This window comes from Hypomesus nipponensis, chromosome 11, assembly GCF_054491055.1.
Source record: "Hypomesus nipponensis isolate SF chromosome 11, ASM5449105v1, whole genome shotgun sequence".
In the NCBI taxonomy this organism is placed as follows: Eukaryota; Metazoa; Chordata; class Actinopteri; order Osmeriformes; family Osmeridae; genus Hypomesus; species Hypomesus nipponensis.
The window spans coordinates 10560001-10584150 of NC_140371.1; the positions used below are offsets into that span (position 1 = coordinate 10560001).

At 47.4% G+C, this 24150-nt stretch overlaps 1 protein-coding gene across 5 annotated transcripts in view; it reads left to right on the forward strand.

The window, feature by feature from the left end:
* The window catches only part of LOC146268055 (calcium-activated potassium channel subunit alpha-1a), a 121087-nt gene that overhangs the window by 47569 nt on the left and 49368 nt on the right, over positions 1 to 24150 (forward strand). For all 5 annotated transcript variants that reach the window (XM_084709279.1, XM_084709283.1, XM_084709278.1 and 2 more), the window contains exons 3-8: positions 4755 to 4816; positions 14128 to 14221; positions 14619 to 14730; positions 21165 to 21240; positions 22252 to 22327; positions 23108 to 23278. In XM_084709279.1, the coding sequence (XP_084565405.1) occupies positions 4755 to 4816; positions 14128 to 14221; positions 14619 to 14730; positions 21165 to 21240; positions 22252 to 22327; positions 23108 to 23278 (591 nt within the window). The remainder of the gene's footprint in view (positions 1 to 4754; positions 4817 to 14127; positions 14222 to 14618; positions 14731 to 21164; positions 21241 to 22251; positions 22328 to 23107; positions 23279 to 24150) is intronic.

The following is a 24150-nucleotide window of genomic DNA, read 5'->3' on the forward strand; positions in this document are numbered from 1 at the left end:
TATGGCTACATGGATTCAGAGGGGAATAGATTGAGAGAGACTGGATTGAATTAGTCTCCTCCCAGTCCTGGCTGTTCACCTCTGTAATCCATCTGGCTTCTCTGCGGTGCACGAAAACCCCCACGGACACCCAGCTAGCCAGGCCGGAGGAGTGCCAAGAAGGATGGCAAGTCTAGATTTGCAGTGGCATCGGGTTCATTTGTGAAGCATTTGTAATGACGGTTAAAAGGAGCACTGTGAATATTCAGAGAAGGAAAATCCCTCGTCCACCTGCTCAGGCGAGGGCTACCACCCCGCCTGTCGTTAATTGGTTTTCCTCTCGCTTCTCTGTTGCTGAGTAGGGTTTGCCGCCCTAGCCTGAAGGGTGTTTGTATTCCTGCCTTTGAAGTTGACCTCTAAATGCTCTGGAACAATATCATGCTAATTTTCAGATGGAAACAATAATAAAAAAATTAAAAAATGAGCTGCCTCGTTAGCTTTTGGGGATTTTCATGAAAACCACCCAGCCTTCAGACGGAGATTTATAATGTTTATTGCTTAGCTTTTTTACTGTTATTATGCTAAATCCACATTTCCCTCTGTCTTCCCATGCAGATCTGGCGTTATGTAAGGTGAATGGTTTTGTGAAACGACGCAGGGCTCCTTATCAAAGAGACACCACTACTCGGAGCAACGCAAACACCACCATGTTTGGGTTTCTTTTAAAATGGAGAAGAAGCTTACCGAGTTTGTTAGATAAGCCAGAGCATAAAGCTAATAATTACAGACCGAATAAAGTAACAGAGGGAGGGGGAGGGAGAGAGGAGAGGAGAGGGAGAGGAAATGTGGGAGAGAATGTGGGAGAGTGGTTGCCACGAATGAACCGAATCACAATGAAGTCTGGATTGATTGATCCACCTCTGAGCCACCATATCTACAGCAGATGCATACACACACACTCCTGTGTCGTCAGTGCATTATCTCCACCGGCTTGGAGTAGAGCGATGTCAGGAGCTTTGAACTGAATTGTAGAGCGGCAGGGCTTTGATTTCCCCTCTGCCTGTCAGCCTGGATGCACGGCCTCACAGGAAGCGATGATTCTGTGCGTCAGCCTGCATCACCTGTCAGGCTGACTGGGAACGCTGCTTGCCAGGCAAAGCACTTAAGGGAGGAGAAGGGAGAGGAGCGGGAAACAGCCGAGCTCCAAGGCAAGTTCTCCCTCTGCTCGGAGGAACATGCGTGTGTGTGAACTGAAGCTCCTCCTGAAGGTTTAATATCTAGAGGAGCCATGTTGGACGGCAGTCGAAGCCGAGGCGGCTCTTGAGACCCAAGTGTTGGGTGTGATTCACGCGTGTCGTCGAGGCACACTATCGCTTACTGGGTCTTGTGTATCGTGATCTCACACAAGTATGCGAATGCGGTAAAGGATGGAGTTATTTTCGAAGTGCGACGGATGCTTCTGTGTGTGTTTGGTGTACGTGTGTGTTTATGGAGGAGTGTTATGGTGTGTTTACGACTATATGTCACCTGAGAGCTGATCTACTAGGCCTGCATGCAGTACTGGAACCTGAAACCTTATTTCAGCCCTCTAGACACACACATGCTGTACACAGACAGAGAATTTGACAACACTTCTTTTATGCGCCACACCAACGGACTTAGCGCCACACAGTAAATATAGAAACGGATCCATAAATGGAACGTGTAATTCAGAGAATAACTTCATAGGTTGAAGATTTGTTTCTTGGAAACATGAAGGATCACATTCGGGGTTTTATTTCATTCATGCAGGTTGTCTTATGTCATACATATTCCTCTACTCCTGCAATGGGATATGATATAAAATCCCTTTTAGGGTTGTGGCAGCAGCAACACCTTGAAAAGGAAGACTCAAAACGACCTCTCCCAGAGGCTTTTGCTCTGCTCACCCTCCCCGGCACAACTACTGCAACAGTATTTATTTATTTTTGCAGGCGGTGGGGATACCCCTGCCTTTTCTGTAGATGTCCCCAGACTGTAGTCATTGTGGTCATGTTTTACAGTGATAGTGGTTCGAGGATCGTGGCTTTGAAATGGACGGCAAGCACTCGTTAGTGTTAGCCGGGAGATCGACCGACTTTCACAGCTGAATAACTGGGTCAGGTTGAGATGTCTCCTTAGCTTATCTGTGGGTGCACAGTGTTGTAGTGTCACTACTCGCTTTTTAGCAACCGACCACTTTCTCCCTTCCCTCCACCACCACCTCCCCGTACAGTATCGTCTCCTCACTTTTTATTAACCTTCCTCTCACCATGTCTCCCTCACTGTCTTTGGTTTTCCATGTCTCTCTCCAATCCTTAGTTTTGTTCTTTCTTTCTTTCTTTCGCTCTCTCTCTCTTTCTCTCTCTCTCTCTCTCTCTCTCTCTCTCTCTCTCTCTCTCCCCCTCCCTCCCTCCCTTCCTCAAGCTCTCTTCCCTTACTCCTCCTTCTCTTTCTCTGGCTCTCCTTCTTCCCCCTCAAGCAATCCCCTTCTCTCTCTCTCTCTCTTTGTGGGTGTCTCTCTCTCCCCACTATCTGCCCCCAACTGACGAGAGAGATGTAGATTAGCCTCCAGGAAATGTCAGCGTGTGCACAAACGCGTGTGTTTTGGTTACTTATGTATTTACGGGTCCGTGCTTTTCAGAGCACTTGCCCTGCAAACTTGAGCTGGCATCCTTGTACAGTCTGACGCTGGCTCGGTTCCTCCCTTCGTTCTCTGTTTGTTTGGAAACTGTTTCCATCTGTCTCCCTGACGCAAGGCCTCGTTTGTTGTGTATGTGAAGGTAGCTTTTAAAAAATGTGGCCCTAATGTGAATGTCTACTATACTGACTGTGCACCCATAGAACTCCCAACAAGCTAACTGTGCCCTCTTGTGGGGGGAAAACACAAACTGGAGCCTTCTGCGGATGGAGTAAGGGCTTTTTCTGACGGCAGTTGATTCCGATGAAAACCCAGGATCATCCAGTTACCGATCAACATCTTTTCAGAACATTAGAACGTCCTACATGCACAAAGTCTGATGTTATCCAAGCACCACTGATTGAATTCAGCGCTCCACCCTTTTTGTCTTGCGGTCACTCAAGCCAGAAGCTTTAGGGCTCCTGGTCTCTATGCTAGTCTCTTCCTTAGCTTCTTACAATACTTCCTGCCCCCCCCCCCCCCCATCATCCACAAATACCAACCATAAAAAATGCATGGAGGTGTTTTCTCATTAGCTAAACTACAATGCAGCAGATCCATCTAAAGGAGTCGAGCATGGAAATAATCAGGCCTGTGTCATTTATTATGAATAGTACGACCAGGCTTGGAAGAGGGTGATCATTGTCTTGGAAGGCTGAATAAGATAACGACTTGCAAGGGGAAACTATTGTGTATTAATTTCCCTAGCTGAGATGAAGTCTCTCCAGGAGGGTCAGGCAGAATCTGTTTGACGGCTGTGTCAGGTGAAACAGTATATCAATCCAGTTCGATTGAGACTGTTCTGCCAAGGCAGGTTAGGGTTGCGACAATCTGTGCATCTATACTTTGTGCTGCGGAGATCATGGAGTTCCTTTTTATATGTGAAAGTCTTTGTTTTTTGACTGGGCAGAATGTCAATCGAGGTTTGTTTGGGATTAGAAAGCATTATGGGGTTGACTTGACCAGACCTTTGATATCATTTTTATTACCCCCACCCCCCCCCCCACCCCCACCCCGAATTCATTACAGCTTTCAAATTCCATATGGTTGCCTGGAAAAACGTAATCCATATGTGGAACACATGATAGTCAAGTAACATACTGAATAACAGTCACACATTTTGTGTTTTTTTAATGTTTTTAATAACATCTCCTAAATGTCATCAAACAATTATTATCTCCTGCATTTCTTGAAATATCTTGACACACACTTACAGTACATTCTCAGCATTTCAATAAGTGACTCCATGCAGATGGAGCTGATTGTTTGGTAAAGTCAAACCCTGTACCTTAACTTAACCCCTGACTCGGCCTTAAACAGCGAGACCTTAACACTCGATATCCATCCTGACACAACGAGCCCTTAGTTACCCTGGGTTACAATCGCATGTGCAATCACTCCTCTCCTAGAGCAGCTTGATTTACAAAGGTGTGTATTTTCTTTCAGTTTTCTATGTATGGTGCTCGACTTTACTTACAATGTGTACATTCACTAGGACATATGAACTGACACGAGGTCCAGCATCCATTATTTAGCCTGGGATTTAAAAAAATGTTTTGTCTGTAAGGCCAGGGACTGGTTGATTACAGGTGACAACAGACTGCCGGTAATGTGCTTGGGCTAGCCTTGGCCCCCTCCCTCACAGATATGGCCACACACCGGTCGAGTCTCAGCATATAGTAGGCCAACCTCAGACAACCTGACATGGTTAATGCACTCCTGTTTTCCACAGGAACAGTAGTGGGCCATTTAGCTAACGCCGTAGGCATGTCATGTCGTGTTCAAGTTCTTATGTTAATGTTTATGAAACTTATAGTTGTTGTTTTTTCCCCTCTCTCTCTCTCTCTCTCTCTCTCTCTCTCTCTCTCTCTCTCTCTCTCTCTCTCTCATTCCCTCTCTCATTCCCTCTCCTTCTCTCATTCCCTCTCTCTCTCTCTCTCTCTCTCTCTCTCTCTCTCTCTCTCTCTCATTCCCTCTCTCTAATTCCCTATCTCTAATTCCCTCTCTCATTCCCTCTCTCTCTCTCTCTCTCCCTCTCTTTCATTCCCTCACTCTCTCTCTCTCTCTCTCTCTCCAGGTCGTGCTAGTATTTGCGCTCAGCATTGGGGCCCTTGGAATATACTTTATAGACTCTTCTGAGTAAGTACCGAAACTGTTGTTTTACACACATTCACACACATTCACACCCACATATACACACTTTGGCTGATGTTGTTAATGGAGACATGTTTGTTGCCATGGCAACCAAGCCTGGCGAGTTATCAGTGCATTGTGTGAGGGGGCTCTTGTCAACCTCCCCTCTTGGGGGCGTTTGGCTCTCACCCAGCCGTAGCATTGCACGTCCACCCCCACAACCACAGCCACGCCTACAGACCCACACCCACACGCTCAGAGAGCAGACTACAGGAGCTCTTGAAATGGAAAATGAGTGTGAATACATTTACTTTATACGAGTATGGTCTAAAAAAAATGGTTTGGTTTTAGACCAGTGGTTTTAGGCCATTTCTTCAACACACTTTTGGTCGTTCTGTCTTTGTTGGACTGGGTTACTGGGCGGTGTGGATGTGACCTTGTGGGAATTCTTAAATTTGTCCTATTTTTTACACACATTGAATTGTTCCTTTTTCTACCTCTCTCACCTGCCTCTTTGCTTCCCACTTTCCCCCTCTTTCCTAAAACTTGACATAGAGTATTTCTGACAAAAGGTCATGTGGGAGTGGAAGGTCTTTCCAACATGAACGTTGGTAAATCCCTTGGAACGTGTGGGTTAGGGGAGTTGGTGAGAAACCCTGCAGTACCTGTACCACATCTTGTCTGAGGTCAGCAGGCATCAGTACTCACTGACACCTTAGCAACCTTGACTTGATTGACAGCTCTGTTTTGACACCCGGGGCGACACCTGCAAGGTGACACAGCAGTGATTGAGAGGGCATGGAGCCAATCAATAAGCAGAGGGGGCGGGTCAACGTGACTGTCATACTGTAGCACTGAGAGCAACTGTGTTTAGGATCCATTATGCTGTCATGAAAACATAAACACAATGGGCTGGCCATCGACATTCCTCCCGACATCCTTTTAATGTGATACTCTATGGAAGTGTGGGTGTGTACTGTGTGTCTCTGAACGTGCAAGGTTTTCTGTTTCCATGGGTATGTGGTCTTCCGAGACTGCAATGGGCCATTCACTCTACAGTAGGCTTTCTATCATTCCTGTTCTTGTGTTATTATTCCCCCCCCCCCCAAACATGCCCCCCCTGCCAGAGCTGGTTCACTTCCCACATAAAGGGCTTTTCACACCCCCCACAACAGGGAGCCAATCAAGTTACAGCCGTACTTCCACTACAACAGCTGGAGCCTCTCCCGTCCTCTCCCACTTCCCTCACACCTCCACTGAACTGTGTGTGTGTGTGTGCGCGTGTGTGCGTACGTGCGAACAACACACGCACATTCCCAACCCCCTCCCCCGTTTGAACGGCGCAAAGGCTCTTCAAATGACCTTTTCCTCTGTGTGCGGAGGGGGAAACGTTAACGATCGAGGACATCGATCAGAGCAGGTCTAGGGGGGGGTCACCTGTTAATGGCCGGCCATTACCGCAGCGAATGTGGAGGCCTTTACGGGCGTCCTCGCGTATTCCGGCTGGCGCTTTCCTCCGCGCTTTGCTCTTCGCCGACATGACGTGTTGGAGCTCAGGGCTGCGGTCGTTTGCTCGAGGAGATATGAGCGCGCGTCGGGCATGTGGAGGGGCTGGACCTGCTCAGCGTCAAGGCCGGCGAGGGAAAAGCCGTCAAAGACATCGGAACGGCGATGTTAGCCGCCCCGTTAGCCGTCCGTTCCCTGCGGTAATGGGAAGGGTGGCAAGCGGTCAATGAGAACGTGCCTGCTCGTGTGCCCTTTGGCGGGGGAGACAGGCTGGCGGGGTGGGGAGATGGGCTGCACAGGAGGCTGGAGATCCTCCAAGATGGGCTTTTATGTATGCATCAGTAGAGATGACTAGTCCCCAGGGGAAGGTCTACACACATAAACACACACACACACATACACACACACACACACAAACACAAAGATCAGAGGGTTATGCAGGAAAAAGAAGAAAAACTATTCCTCAGTGATGGCCAACCAGCAGCCTTCCTCCAGCTGTTCTCTCCAGGTTTGCACCAGGTGGGTGTTTTCTATTCGTAAGTCAGGTGTTTTGGTTCCTTTGCTACAGAAACACACAGCCGGGCCAGGTGGGTAGAGAATCCCAATCCATTTCTCTCTGTTGACAGATGGAATTCCCATGCGCTTTCCACCGTGGCGCACTTGCGGCGTCAACTTGGTGTTGAAAGAATAGTACGGTAGTTGGATGTAGGACGTTTCAAACTTGCAGAGGGAAGCACGAGTCGAGAAGTGGAGGTTTTACAGGAACCATCCAGCAGCTGGTCAGATTCCCGAAAAGACGCCGACGCGTATGACGGAAAGGGTGATAATCCCCGTTTATCTCTTTTGTTTTTGTATCGGTATTATTCTGCAATCCAAAATGTGTTGCAAAGCTGATGCTATTTGGGGTTCTATTTGTATTTGGAGCATACTGTGTCTCCTCCCAAATCCTGGTCTGTTTTAATACCTCTCATCCCTCATCCCTCAGTTTTCTGCAGCTTTAAAACCAAATGAAGACGGACCGTATGTAGGGCAACAGGCCCTCCTTTAAGGGATGCCCTTGTTACTGCTCTACTTCTCTTCTTCATGGGCTCCTGCACACACACACACACACACACTTACACGCACAGTCACAGATGTATACACACACATACACACACACACACCCCACTTGCATACGACGGGCGTATTGCATGGCATGCACGCGGAGTATGCGTACTTTGGCGAGTGGTAGCAAACGTCACATGAACACTACACCTTACGGTTTGATGGATAACGAGCCGTGCGTATCGGCAGGCGTTATTAGTGCCGCGCATAGCTGACATGCCGGCGCAGCAAAGAACGCCCTGCAAACACCTGCACGTCTAGACGCATAAGCCATTTAGGCTACATCAAGGGGATCGCTGGTCCGAAATGTGTTTTGTGCACGTTTCCAATCGCTACGATGAGCAGCCTCAAACAAACAAGCCATGGCTGGCCTCGCATCCACCATGTTATTATTTTCGTCTTGCATCTTTTAGTTGTGGCCGACTGCGGGTGACCTAGCCTATCTAAATGATGTTATGATGCTGTAAGATGAGGGTCTGCGCCGTGTTCTTGAGTTGGCAGTAGCCTAACACCAGACAAGCAACTCGACTGAGGACCCAACTCACGTTTTTCTCTTTTCTGCTAGACGGACAGGTGTGCACAGGTGTTGCTGTACTGCGTTGCCTAATAACGTGCGTAGCACGAATAACACCTGCCTGTGTACGCATGCCTATATATATATATATATATATATATATATATATATATATATATGTGTATAGATAGATAGATAGATATTAGACGTAGTGCTCATGTGGCGTAGGTGTTGCTAATTTGTGGCGTATGTCACATGTGGTGTGACACACACTACACACACACGCTGTGCACCAGGGGCAAATCTAGGTTCCCACTTTTGGGGGGGCTAAGCCCCTAGATAAAACCTATTATTTTTCCTGCAACCCATCAAAACTAGGGGGGTCTGGGGGCATGTTTCCCCAGAAGACATTTTTGAAAATATCCTTTTAAATGTGGAGTCAGATGGCTGAGCCGGATCGATTCCCCGCCGTGCCAAATGATGTTGTGTCCTTGGGCAAGGCACTTCACCCTACTTGCCTTGGGGGGGAATGTCCCTGTACTTACTGTAAGTCGCTCTGGATAAGAGCGTCTGCTAAATGACTAAAATGTAAACAAAAAAAATAATAGTGTCCTCTAGTGGAATTTAGGAAAAAAAATGAACACATTTAGATTTAAAAAATGGGGGAGAGGGGCTTCTGAAACTTTTGGGGGGGCTCCAGCCTCCAAAATAGGGCTATATACGCCCATGCTGTGCGCGTGTCCTCTAAATACGTGTGCACGTCGCCAGCGCGTGTAATTACTGTGTGTCCATTGAACGCCAGCAATTTACATACACTTACAGAAGTTTGATATCGCCCAGGCATGTGCAGGCGCTAGTGAGCCCTTTGGAGATTAACCGGTGGCATGCAATACGCCCCATACTCGTACATGCACACACACACACACACAGACAAGACAACCCACACGCCCACACGCACATCCACATAGACACAAACTTAATGGGGGATGAGATGGCTGTGTGATTGGCCAGGGCTCGAGCAGGATGGCGCCTGCCTCTGACAGTGTCATTAGAGTCTTTTTCGAGCGATCAATGACAGCAGTGAAAAAGAAACAGTGCTAATGACTTATAAATGGGGTAAGGTGAGAAATATGGCCGACTTGGGAGGCTGGCAGGGCAGACCTTGTGGTGGTGAAGGATAATCTAAATAAAGAGCCATCTCAGAGTGTGCATGTGTGTCCGCTTTCGTGTGTGTGTGTGTATGTGCGGTGTCTATGGTGCCGGGGTGTGACGACAGAGACCCCCAAGACTACACCCCTGCCGATGAGCCCACCCTGTCTATTAAAATGCCTGTTAACAGTTTCCTTATAAGCCTTCCCTGATATTGTTACAGCCAGCAGTATTACTGTAGTCCCGCTTCCCTGGGCAGGTTTAAAAAGGTTTTAAAAGTATCCCATTCCACTGTTATGCCAGACTTTGCCTATTCCGGACACGGAGGAACCTGGTAGTGGGGCCTTGTGACGGAGTCTTCCCCTGCTCCCTCTGACAGTGATGAAGGTTTTAATTGCTATTAATACTCGGGCCTCGTTTGAGAGGAGGCCGGCACTGAAGGAGGCCCTGACACACTCCGCTCCTGGGCTACCAGGGCTTCAGCGCCTGCATGACCTCATAGCATGTGGTTAGCCCGGCTAACCACCAAGCTAATCAGGCTGTGATTAACGTGCACTGCTGCGGGCTACCCGATAACTTAAAATTAGGTGTATGAAACATGGAATATGTGGGATGGATGGAAGTTAACTAGCCAATTTGTGTGGAATTAGTAGGACTGACTACCGTAGGTCGTCACACTAATTACTCGAAATAATAAGCTATCCAGTGGGATTTAACGATGCATTTCTCATATTTCCCATGCCTCTTGAATCCCCGCGCTGTAAATGAAGAGTCTGGAGCGTGGACAGTTTGAAGCACAGTCTCGACGGGATTTGACGCGACCCTTCGGGTGTTGTTGGGGCACGCTGGGCTGATTTTACGTTGGGCACCCCTCCGTCCTCCCCCCGCCCTGAATTCCCCTCCAGCTCCCTGCAGAGCTAGTGTCATTACTTCCTCAATTATTCACACGGGGGAAGTGGCTGTGCAACACTCCCCTCCGCCCCTCCCTGAAAACCCCCTCCAGACGGAGGCGCTGGTTCTTTATCAAGAAGCGTGGCAAATCGGGCCTGGCTCCTCTTCAGAGTTAATCTAAATGTCGGCTCGACGTTGCCTCAACAAAGTGCAGAGAGCATTTTTTCGAAGCCAGACTTCATTTGCTTGGAGACTTTAATCAACTTTCCGATAAGAAAGGCCCACTTACATTTTGTATTTTTGCTCACACCGGCACATAGGCACGGATCTTTATCTCCTTAACTGGTTTCGTGTTCAAAGGGAAATGAGGCACCGCATGTGGTTGTGCCTCGTGGCGTTTTAACTATATTTCAGCTGAGTATAGTTTGCAGTTCGCTCCAAACTCATACTACCACACTATTTAGGATGTCAGACAAAGATTTTGTTTGTCCAGTTATAGTGCAACTATTCCACAAGTGCCAGTATGCCATTATACAGCTGCAGTGCCTCCTAAAAATAACATTTCAAAAGTATGCGGTTCGGGACTTTCTGAGGACGTTCACTCTAGCGTCGAAAATCGGAAATGCTGGTGGCGTTTGTTGCTGCCGTCCACTTTGCGGTCCCTTACCGCTGCTTGTATTGTACGAATGAGGGACGCGTGCTCGTGAAGTATCGGGATCCTGTGCGATCAGCCGTGGCCCCGCGAGAGCCCTGCTGTGGGAGAACGAGGGCGGATAAGTGGGGACGATTGTCAGCCCGCGGGTGACGTTTGTTCAGCGCTGTACTTAGGGGACGGTAAAAATGGAGGAGCTATTTTTAGGCCCACTGGGAAGGTTTTTTTATTTGTCTGGTGCCCTTGCCGGTGCTAAATCACTCTTATTTGAGTAATGGTGTCTTGACCTAAATCAATCACTGGTGCACTAACCCGCCCCTCTCTCAGATCTCCTCCACCCTTCCTCCCCCTACCCAGTACACTCTAGGGGGAGAGGGGGGCACTGCGAGGTCACCGACAAGTGTGTACTCACACAGTACAGTACTGACAGGACTCTCTCTCCCACCCACACTCACGCCGCCATAATACACAAGAACGGTCAATGAAGTGGGCAGCATTAGCGCAGCAGGTGGTGGTTGGTTGTTGGTGTTTACGTTGTTGTTCAAGTTCAAGTCTTTTATTTGTCTGGTGCGCGGAACAACACAAGGTCAGACTGGCCACTGAAATTCTTAAGACAAGACAACGCAAGCACCTGGCATAACATAACATATGTTGTTGTGAGAACCACCTTGGTGTGTCTCCAGGATGGAACTAAGGTCGGCGACGGGCTATGGCGCAGTGCTAGGTTGCTTACCGCTTGCTGACTGAAGGTGTGGCGCTATTTATACGCTGTCATCACCTCCACTGTTAGCTTCCTGGAAGGAGACTCTCTCCCTCACGGGCTGAGGATGTTAATGTGAGGACAGATTTCTGTCCTGAAATAGAACCCCCCACCCCCCCCACGTCCCTTTGCTCTACAGCTGCCCCTCAGGCTGGTGTTGTGTATGTGCATGCACGTGTGCGTGTGCGCGCGCGTGCGCGTGAGTTGGTCAACATGATTGGAACAAGTGCACCGAAGCGCCTCGCCAACTCAAATACAAGATGACCAGAGTTCAAACCTGAGGCACCAGAATCTCCAGGCAATTTCCATCATGGCCTAGAACAGGCCTTGTGTGCTATATACAGCCGGGGAAGATTGTGTCTCAAAAATGGTCTAATGCCCCGGGGAGCCTTTTTGTTCTCCCTTCCCCCACTTCTCTCTATCCCTCCCTCTTCCCTCCTTCACACTGACTACTGTCTCTCAAGCTATCTTTCTCATTCCCTCTCTCTGTCTCTCTCTGTCTCTCTCTGTCTCTCTCTCTCTCTCTCTCTCTCTATCTCTCTATCTCTCTCTCTCTCTCTCTTTCTCTCTCCTTTTTCTTTCTGTCACCTTCACCCCCTGACTCATCTCACCCCATATTGCTCTTTCTCTTTTCTGCTCTTTTCTTTTTCTCTTTTTTCCCCCTCTTTCCCTCCCGCCTCTCTCTCTCTGTCGCTGCTGAGGACAACAGTGTGGCCCAGGCCAAGCCTAGGCTTAAGGAGGCTGCTATTGGGTAATAAGAACCTCTGTGGGCAGATCTATTTTCTCCCAGGGCACTGGCAGCATGTGGCTCGTGGATCCCATGTGATTTCAGAGTGTGAAGTGACATTGAGACCAGGAGTCAGGCCTTCAAATCCACACTCTGTGGAAGTGAGGTCTTACACATAGTGTTCACACACACACACACTCTCTCTCTCTCTCTCTTTGTCTCTCTCTCTCTCTATGTCTCTCTCTGTCTCTCTCTCTTTCTCTGTCTCTGTCTCTCTTTCTCTCTCTCTCTGTCTCTCTGTCTCTCTCACACACACACACACACACACACATACACGAGATGAACGCTCCAAAAACAAAAAACGAAAACTTTGTTTAGTTTGGCCAAGCGTTACTTGTCAGCTTCGTGATCAAAGCCATTGCCAGTGTATCCAGAGACAGGAGAGCTGACTGCTGTTGGATTTGGGGACATAACCGTACTGTGTCAGGCCGGTTTGAGGCCGGTTTGAGGGAATTTTCAGCCCCTCAAGGCTGTCCCATTGTTTACACTACTAGAATGTGCCACTGTCTCAGAGCTCTTCCTGTGTTGAAAATTGTTTCAGGTCAAATGACAGCCAGTCAGTTCTGCCACAGAATGAGGGCAGAGCAGTTCCTGACAGTTGTCAATTTGCCCACCTGGCAACATGTTATGTTCAGCGTGTCTGAGTGTGTGTGTATGTGTATGTGTGTGGTGTTTATCACAGGTTAACAACCTCAGTGGGGCTTCTGGTGACACAGCATGATGTTTTTTTTTATCTCTGATTAACAGACTAACCAACAACACGTGGTGAATAACTATGACATTTAATCAACAAGAAGTATATGCATTTCACGTGTGATTCACGGAAGGCTGTCATTTCTTTATTTGTATTCTTCAAGCTGTTTATTTGATGAAACAGGAGGGTCAGTGACTGATAAATAAATGACGCCAGATCAATGCAAAATACTTTGAAGGGTCAGTAGCAAATTAACCTCTGTCAAGAGTCTGATAGCACTTCATGAGGAATTGCCTTTTAACCTAATTACATCACTCACAGTTTTTTGTATTGTATAAACAGATCCATTTTAATTTGCTTGGGCAGGCACCAGGATTCACATGTTTATAATGACCCCCCCCCCCCCCCACACACACACACACACACACACACTACTGTCCAAGACAAGACCCTGGGCACCATCAGTCAAGTCCAACAGATCTAGTGATCGCACCACAGCCGATCAGTTTTCTACTGGATTTCCCATTTGCTAATCCATTAAATCATTCCCACAGCACCAGTCTCCATTAAGGCGCTTCATAGTACATCCATAGCAGGAGGATTATGGCCTGTAGTTGGTCCTATGGGAGCCTTAACGTACCCCCATCATAGATGTCACATGTAGCTGTCAAAGTGTGTTATGCTTCAGTGTGTTTTTCATGGCAAATGTGGGCACATTTTCACTGTTGACTGACTTCATGGACAGCTGGCACAGTCTACAGTCTATACATTCCAATAGGTCACCCCCCCCCCCCCCCCCTCCACACAATCCTCCACTGAATATTCCTACCATATGAGCTGTGCATTCGACCGGAACACATTCATTTGTCTCATTTGGAACACAAACACAGTGGAACTGGGTGAAGAGCTTTGCATACATTATCACATTGTCAAATGCATCCGTTTCCTCTAATGATTCATCCCAGGTCAGATTTAAAGATAGATTATTATTATTATTATTATTTAAGGGAGCATATTATGGCTGCCTTCATTTCTTGTCTTTTCTCAGGGGCACCATTTTGGATACTTCACTATGCTGTAGGAATTGTTGAGGTTAATGTACGTTTTCAATGCACTCCTAAACAAATTGAACTATTTTTTTTCGCTCAAGGTATTCTGAAATCGAAACAGATGTGCAGCGTTGGCGTTCTCTTATCGTTCGTTGACGACACGGCAACATGAAAGCATCGCTAACCATGTTTCTCTGCTGTCTGTCCACAGTCCTATAGAATCCTGTCAGAATTTCTACAAAGATTTCACGCTACAGATCGACATGGCGTTCAACGTCTTCTTCCTCCTCTACTTTGGTCTGCGGGTAAGCACATGAGCCTGCATGCACACATGCACATGCATGGATATAAACACACACACACACACACAGTACCTCCATCTGATCTTCTCATGTTGATTCTACTGTTATAATGCTGACGTACTGTGATGCCAGAGCAGCACTCCATTTGTAAAACCTAACCACAGAAAATCCTCAATGAATAAATAAACTCATAAGCTGCTTAGCGCTCCCTGGCGTCCACGTGACTCCAGACACTGACAGTAATTCACAAATATGTCATATGTCAGGAAAACTATCAACACCGATTTTTCTGTGCTATTTTTGTGTTTCTGTGAGCCAGTAGGATTTTTGAGTGTTTCATGATATTGAATGTTTTTTGTTGTTGTTTAAGAAAAATATATATATCTTTTTTTTACCACAGTTCATAGCAGCCAATGACAAGCTGTGGTTCTGGCTGGAGGTCAATTCTGTGGTTGACTTCTTCACTGTTCCTCCGGTGTTTGTGTCTGTGTACCTGAACAGAAGCTGGCTTGGTAAGTGTCTTTTTCCCCCCCTCTCCTCGTTTCTCTCACTCTCGCTGTTTCACTCTGCCTTCCTTTTCTCAATTATTCATCTCCATCTTTCTCACACTCCCTCACGCTACTCCTCTTTCTCGCTCTCTTTCACCTCCCCCCCCCCCCCCCTCTCTCTATCTCTGCATACATGCCTCTATGAGCTGAGTTGGCTTGGCCTGGGGCAGGAATCAACTTTGCCTCGTCATTGAAAGTGACAGGGCTCTGCTCCTCTGTTGTTTCAGGAAACACACACACACACACACCACACACACACACACACACACACTGGAGTGAAAGTGACGCAGGGCTGGAGATGACTCAGGCCTTCGACCCAGGCACGGCCAGGCCCACCGTAGACTCAGCAATAGGAGTAGGACAAAGCAGGAGTGTCATGAGGAGTGGCTGAGGTGGAGAGCAGAACCTGGGGTACCCTTACCCTCGACCCTCAGAACTGCCATCCAATGAGCAACCCATACTTAGGAACAAACTCTCCCCGGTAGAATCAGCCGGGAAAACACCCTTGGCCTGGATTGTTCGCCGGCCTACTTTTCGCGAGTGCATTTCGGGGCATCGGCCTAAATCGCACCGCCTCTCGATGGAAGAGAGGCAGCTCCAATTGTTTTCCTTGAACACTGTGGCGTCTTGATGGCATTGTCGTCACGCACAGGCAGCCGTATGTCATCGTCGCATTCGCTCGTTGTGAATTATTTAGCGGTGGTCATGTGACAGCAGTGACAGCCTGTCAGGAAGGATCTTCGGGCAGGCATATGTTGAGGTGCCCAGGAGTGATGGTGGCTTTGTGTGGGCAGGGAACGGAGGTGGGGGGGAACTTGATGTCAAAGACAAGTTGGAGACAGACTTGGTGTCCCCAAAAAAACAAGGTGGGGCATTGATGCCAAAGCTGCTGCTGGAAGGTGTTTGTCCCCCTTTTTTCCCCACCTGCTGGTCAGAGTACAGAATGTTACCACCATCCAGGCCCTTTGCTTGGCACAGGAAAGGGTCACCACGTCTGTCACCGGGCAATTGAGTGCGCAATCTGTCCCAACTGTAATGGAAATCTATAAATATATTTACAGTGTATATATATAAATATATATGAATATGGAGAGAGGAGAGCCATCTGCTCTGCCTGTCACAATACTGATAGCACAAAGTAGCAGACAATCTGTTCCGATGGACTACGACACATGGTGTACAGAATTATAGATGACCCCCGACACCGGACGCAAGGGAGGAACCGTCCTATTATCGACCTGTTATGTCGGCTGTCTCCAACTCTGCTGTCGAAGGACACGGAAAATCAACACAGCCATGAATATCGGTTGCTTTGTGGCAATTTCTTTCCCCGCTTTAAAAAAATATATCCATAAAGCTTGCCCCTCGAGGTTGTTCCCTCTGAAGCCTCAGTGACTTGTGGTTTCTGTCAGCTGCTAGCGGTTAGCGTTAGCCATCTGCGCGTTGCACATGAAGGTGCTTTCGGGTCGCCCGCTCTCCTCGTCTCCCACTCATGGGTGTGAATGGAGATGATGTAAGAGACCGAAATGGTGCTTTTAGTCGGCGTCATGCTGCAGTGAATAATTAGTTGTGCGGTGCTCTCTGTAAACACTGTGGCACAGTCGAGGAGATGGATATCGACTGCGGCAGAGAATGGGGAGGTCTCCTTATTTTTGGACGTGTTGAAATTGGAGCTGTTGAACTATTGTGTAGAGATGTCCTAGTTTAAATTGTGTTCTCTCCCCCACCCCCTCCAATCCATTGACATGTATTTTCTTTATTTTTCTCGTGCTGTTTTCATCATCCCTTTATTCAAACAGGGCACGCTAACGAGACAAACCCAGTCTCCTCACAGGAACAGCACATGAAGTTAATACCCTCAGACTTTGTCGTCTGGTATTTGGTTGGGGAAAAGGCATTAATCGTGTGGTAGTTTGCCTACGGAGCATGTGTAAAAAACCTAATACCTTTATCAAGTCGACATGACATGATATGTGTTCATCAGTATGTGAAGACAGGGCAAGTGTGTGTAGAAATTCCTACGTTTTTTTTATCATTTGAAGACTAACACTTCCACAACCCTAGAAGAGGAGGGGGTGTAAACAGTGTTTGAAATATGGGGGAGTGTGCAAGCAATATCTCCCTGAAGAGAGAGACTTGGGTGGAGTATTTGTGTGTAACCCCCTCGCCCCAAGACCTCGTACAGTAAACACAGCATTCTAATTTGGAGAAAAAGTACTTCACCTCTAGTGGACATACGTACTATACAGTGTGTACTCATTTATATAGAGTACACACGCCTTTCTCAGTAAATAACATGGTCACGTTAGGGAGTAATGACAGACTGACAACATGATGAATGATGTTGGGAGTGAGAAGTCATGTATCTCGTAACTCTTATCAGATTGATGAACACAGCCTCTTACCAGGCCAGTATTAATCGAAGGGGATGTCTTTGACTCAGCGCTTGACATATGGCAGACGTGTTGGTGTTCCTGAAGACTAACGGGTTCTCTGCCATCACGTTCCAGGCTCTGCTGGGGAGGTCGAAACTATCGTTAATCGATCTTTCAAAGTAATCAGTCGAGACAGGCCCACGGTCACTGACTGTTGTTGATACAACATCTCTCTCTCTTTCAGAAAGAACAAATGAGGTTGTTTGAACCCAACCCCATCCTCCTCCCTGCAGGCTGATATATTCACTTCTCTCCTAGCGTGGCTAAACGACCGGGTAACAAACGCGTGTCAGGCCCCTTTTCCACCTGGCAATTGATTAGAAGGACGACAGTTCTGCACCAACAAAGTTCCACTTGACTTTGCTGGAGCGGGAACAACCGCTCAGAACGAACAGAACTCCTGATCCCTCAATCGCCTCATTGTCTTCCACCTATGAAAGTCCCGCTCTCTCTACGCCCGAGGAACGGCGTACCTCCCCAGTTATATTCTCCTGTGTGCTTTTGGCAAATTTGACACTGATTAAGAGGTTTGAGGAATGTGCACAGCTCATGTACAAGGGCACACCACAGTTGCTCCCGGGGGAATAGAAATGAATAGTCTTAAACTACTCCTTGAAGTGAGAGTTTCTCCTGAGAGATATACCCTGGCTTTGGTGGATTAGCATATGCCCGTTTGAAGCAACCAGCAAGTTCGGGTGCTCTCCTGCTCTGGCAATTAAGCCTCCCTCCCAAGGACCCAGAGCTAGACTGGGATGATGGGTCGAAGACGGGTGTAGCTTTGAAGAACGCCATTTTAAAAACTATAAGGACCAACTATGAAATCTATTTTCCTAAGCCTTTTTATGATTTGATTTTTTTTGCAATATCTGATCAGACGCTTTTTTTGCATTTTCAGGGCTAGAGTTTGACAGTTAAACCCAGCTGACATGCTGTCTTTGTGGTATACGCCGCATTATAGCAGCTGTCAAGTTGAAATCCTCCATAGAATGACAGTTATGTCGGAAGGGACCGGAGACTGCTGCATTTTTAAACAGTACACACATTTAAACGATACTACTGCCACCTAGTGGAAGTGAAATGTACTGCCTGCTTTTGCCCTCTGCTGCTCGGTTTTGGATACTCAGAGAGGCTTCCAGAAGCTGGCATGCTCGTGCCATGTGTGCATCCTCCTCATACGGGCCTTATCAGGCCGGCAGAAGGCTTTCTGTCTACAGAGGGTGAAGGGAATGAGACTTTCTGAAGCTTTAAGCCTCTTTACTGTGGTGGAGCCTCACGTGTCTTTGTCCAATATGGCTGTTTTAATGTACATGGCTCATGTATTTTGGGTGGATGTACTTCTTACTATGAGTGTGTGTGTGTGTGTGTGTGCCCGCGCGTTTGTGTGTGGGTGGTTGGACCCTAATCCTGGCAGTGTTGACTGTGGGGAGTTAGACCGACAGAATCCTCCTCAGACAGCTGATTGATAGAATCATCCCAGTTGGGATGACTGGCCTGCCAGTACACGTGACAGCGGGCTTGGCTTCTACTTCCAGATTCTCAATGAAATAACCATTGCACACACCAGGGAGACTCTAAATGAACATCTGGTGTGTGTGTGTGTGTGTATAGTGTGTGTGTGTGTGTGTATAGTGTGTGTGTGCCTTGGCATGTTATGGAGAAGAGATTTTCTCTTTGCGCAAACAAAAGTATGCACGTGTCGACAGGCCAGAAACTCATTCACAATTTCCCAGCATCTGTGCTTCCCGCTGACACGCACACACACACACGCGCGCGCCATAACGATAACGGCCATTTATTTGAATCAGGTGTGTTGGAGCAGGCAAACATAAAACATACAGGCCAGTTGTCCCTGAGGACAAGAGTTGAAGACCACTGTGTTAGACTGTATTTTTACAGTATGCTATAATAAATATAGGTATATTAAATATATTATAACATGTCTGTAGTATTAAAGAAATAGTATTACATTACAACACAAAGCAGTATTGCCCCAGACCAGCCTAAGGCATTCTGTGAGGCCATAGCCCTTGTTTTCACTGGATTATTTTTTGCCAACCGCAATCTCCTTTTTTAGGAATCCTCATTCTGATTCCATCTAAACCCCCCCTCCCCCATGCCTCACCTCTGGACCTCTGGAGCCCTGCCTGGGCTGTGGTGTCGGTGGGGTGACCTCACATGATTCCCCGGAGGTACCTTGGAGATTAAGAGCAATCAAGCTGCCCTCCCATTGTACAGCACCTATCGGCTTATGACAGACAGGGTCTGGGTTTGTTCTAGCCGACGCACACAGGCTTATAACAGGTTCCTGTCTGTCGGATGCGCAAGCGATTCTCTGTCGCCGCGTTCCGACCGAAAGGCACTGGCTTCTGCGGACGCTCTTTTCCGATAGGGCGACTGTTGTTCTTCAGTGTCCGCTGTGGCGTAGGGGTTTTCAGTGCATTCGATTTGTTCGTTCTTTTGGGTACGCGTCACTCATCGAGCCGAGACGGCGAGAGAGAGATCCCTGTGAGGAAACAAGCGGCTAAATCGCAAACATCTTCTCAAGAGCCAAAGGGGGGGATCTCTTGTCTGGAGACAAACATCCGGATATACCGGCGTACACTTTGTATACTCAGAACTCCGCCGTTTTTGACCGTCCTAGTTTGGAGGAGACGCCTGTCTGCTCCAGTGTGGGTGACCTTGATGTACAGCATGATATCCAGCAAGTTTCTCATGTACCGAGGCCTGAGAGGAGCCCCTCGCGCCGACGTCCTCAAAGACGCCTGGAGGCGCAAGAAGTCATGCGGCGAGCTCTTTCAGAACGGGTACAGGGTGAGACAGGCGCACCACAGACCGGGGCTGGGCCCAACAGAGAGACCGGCGGGCTTCCACCGGTCTCTCTGGTCCTGCATGCGAGTACTGGCCAGCTGGGGTAAGAAAACCCGGTTTGGGGGATACTTTCTCCAGTGTGTGTGTGGAGGTGGAGGGTGTGAACGTCACTCTTACTGTACTTGGATCTGCGTTGGGCTCCTGGGTTGTTGTGGGTCAGGGCTCTCTGACTAAAGGCTGAATTATGATTGGCAACCAGGAAGTGAAGCAGACCCATGTTCAACTGCCTGGTCAAATATAGGCTTCTCATTGTGTTTTATTGTGACGTTAAGATGTGCTTTTTAACGTTGGCAAGCAATGGCACTATATTATTTCATGTGAAAGTTAAAAATCTGTGCAATCTTTTTCAGACAAAAAGTAATTAGAGGGGAAGTTAATCTTATCAACAGGATCCCGTCCTATGAACCCTTGTTACTCGTTTTTCTTGAGTGACTGCGCACCATAGGAAACACAAACACACACACACACAGGATCAGCACATAGTATTATGTAAGATGTTGCATTGTTCTATAATCCCTGGGTGAGCTCATTTTGGAACCAGACAGGGACACATGTATTGCATGTAGGCCAAACCGTGTTTCCACTCCAGTTTAGTCACAACGAGACAATTCAGTTGAATTGGGACGTGTTCAGACAGTCTTACATGTATTTCTCTCTGACAGGTGGCATTGTTCTGCATGATGTTCTGGTCCTGGTTCATTTCAGAAATGTTGCAGCTGAGCCACTGTGTGTCTAGACCTAGTGTGTGTTCAATTCAGACTCAGTGTGTTCTGACTGTAGTGTGTTCAGCTTTCAATATGTTCAGACTTTTCGGTTCGGATTTTTTTTGTTCTTGACTACAGTGATTCAGGTGTCAGTGATTCAGGTGTCAGTGATTCAGGTGTCAGTGATTCAGGTGTCATTGATTCAGGCATGGGTTCAGACTACATTATGTTCAGACTTCTGATTCGAAAACATTTGACATACTTGCGGAAAACGGTTGTTTTAGCATCAACAGACAATTTGATGCTTGATTGATCTCATTGATTTAATTTCTTCTCTTTTCTTTTTTCTCCTCTCCTCTTCACTTCTCTCCTCGTCTTCCCTCTTTCGCAGGTTTAAGATTCCTGAGAGCACTGAGATTGATACAGTTCTCAGAAATTTTACAGTTTTTGAATATCTTAAAAACGAGGTAAGTATTGTGCTTTCATCCATCCGCCACTACGACTACCACCACCTCCTCCTCCACCACCTCCACCACCCACTACCACAGAGCTACAGCACCACAGAACTCAGCGCACATAGAGGCTCGGTCTCAGGTTTGCTCTCGGTCCGAAGGGCTGCCATAACACTTTAATTCATAGTCTCAAACCCGGCAGAGCCCGCCTCTTCCACAGACTCGAGCTGATTCCAATGGTACACAACGGCTCATAGTTAGACGGATCAGTCTTCAGCATGACATGTTATAGCCATCTAATTGGTGTACCATTGATATCTACCAGCAGGGTAGCAGTGGACTGTAAACTAAAGTGTTATCCAGGCAGCCTTGTCAACACAACAGGACCGAGCAGGACCTGGTCACTGGTCCGCATCTACAGGGACAGGGCTGACAGCTCCGTGCGATGGCGAGAGAGTGAGAGTGAGTGAGTGAGAGACAGAGAGAGAGAGAGAGAGAGAGAGAGAGAGAGAGAGAGAGAGAGAGAGAGAGAGAGAGAGAGAGAGAAGAGAGACAGAAAGAAGGAAAAATATAGAGCAGAAAGAGACAGTGATAAGCAGAGTTCAGTTACCACAAAGGCAGCCCTGACAAACGCATATAGACTAAGGTGATGGTTAGGGTGCTGAAAATGCCATTCTTCAATGCCTGTCATGACATAATGTACGTCTTAGAAATCCAATAGACCCCTCCCCCCACAACCCCAGCAGTCACTAGTTATTATCTTCATCTTTGTTTTCATAAAACCCTTTTGTTTGCTTTGTTCTCCCTTTTAAAAGTCTCGTCCCAAATTTGCCTGGCTTAGACTAAGTACCTTCTGAGCCCTCTTAAGGCCATGTGGGATTCAATAATTAAATATAATAATAATAACCACAGTAAAACAATAATAAAGTCACCTTGTCGATTAGATCACCCAACCATTTACATTTTCTTTCTGTTCCACTGGTCTGGATCTCTTTGAGAGAGTTTTATGGTTCTTATTCTACCCAGCAATTCCATCAAGCTGGTGAACCTGTGTTCCATCTTCATAAGCACATGGCTAACAGCTGCCGGATTCATACATTTGGTAAGTTGCCGGGCGGGAAAGGGTTATGGGAGGTGGGTGGAGGTGGGGAGGGGTCCGGGGTGGTGTTAATTGGGGGAAAGTGAAAAGGAGGAGAACTCCTAAACCTGGTCCCAACACAACCTCCAGCTCCCCTTGTCTCCTTGGATGTGGGTGGATCGGAAAAGGCCTTTGGAAGGACTGGGGAAAGAGGGTGCGGCGATCTGATCACCCCCCTCCCGCCCCCCACACCCTGGTTCTGGTGTGCCGGCACCTGAGGGGAGGGGTGCTGGGGATTGTCTTTGGACTAGGTAGTGAAAGGGTGTTTCCATGTGATGGTGAAGACATAGGTGCTCTTTCTTTTCTTTCTTTTTCTTTGACATAAAACGCAGATCCACATCCGTCCTCTTTCTGTTTCTGCCAACTGCCAGCTCAGAGTACCAGTACATTTATGTCAATGGCTCCACGTAAAAAAAACAGTACAGCATCTTAGCATGCAGGAGAACAGTAGCACCACTAGAGGGTAGCATAACTCCAAAATCGACTCGAATGCTTCCTGTCATCTCAGAATAAAAGCATGAAGACTTAAGGACTGGATTCAATCTAATATGTACCTCAGTAGCACTTTCTTATGCTCTCATTGTAGTATACCAAAGGGTGCCGGTAGTGTGTGCGCGTGCGCGAATGATGGAATCTAAGAAAGTGTGTGCGTGGAATGTGCACCAAAGACTGACGTGTTATCTGACGTGTATCTGACTTGTACCCCATCAAAAACACCCCCACCCCCCTTCCTCCTCATTCTAGGTGGAAAACTCAGGGGATCCTTGGGAAAACTTCCAAAATTCCCAGTCGCTTTCATACTGGGAATGTGTCTACCTTCTGATGGTCACTATGTCCACAGTAGGATACGGAGACGTCTATGCAAAAACCACTCTGGGACGCCTGTTCATGGTCTTCTTCATCCTCGGTGGTTTGGTAAAAAAAAAAAAAAAACTTTTTCTGCCCCTTTCTCCCCTGCCCTCCCCCCCTCCCACGTCCTGCCTGATCCCATCTTCACCGCAGATATCCCATTGTCAAATAGACGCCATTATAAAGAAACGTCAAACTTCTTGTGGTTGTAAATATGTTTTGCCGTTCGTAATATTACAAACAACTGTTTAGAAATGCTTCCTTGTATTATGGTACTGTAGGATACTGATATAGACGTGCTTAAATTGGCCCACTGTGTTGTATCTGTGTACTGTAGTATGTAGGTAGTGTACTCCCATGTCCCCTTGCCCTGCATATGCATTGTGTTAAAGAGGTAGACAAGTGGTATAAGTAAAGCATTTTGTGCTATAGTTTGATAATATTCAGTTTTTGCGGTTTCAGGACACACTCTCCCCCTCCTCTCGTGTCCCTTCCCACAATTCCAACAAACACTGTGGCAGGAAGATGAGGCCAAGGCCAGCCTGAACGTTACCATGGCAAAGGCAGCCTCCCCCCCCCCCCCCCCTTCCACAACTCTTTGCTTTCTGTCACTCACCCCCCCACCTCAGACACCTCCTAAAGGGAGAAAGATTCTAAGTACAGCCAGAGTAACTGTAGTTTATATCATAGCATAACCACGTAAATTGCAGGTGTGTGTGTGTGTGTGATTTCCAAGTATTTGACCAAGTATCGAAGAAAATAGCTAAGGAGGTGGTATAAAATGTACAAGGATACATACAGTAAGATATGTATGATTATCAGAACTCAGCCCCACCCCCTTTGACATAAGACAGAAGTTAAACAGTACCTCTTGTCAGGAGAACAGGCTGCTTATCTCTGCAAAATGCATCCAGCTCATTTTCTAGCCCTTCAAATGA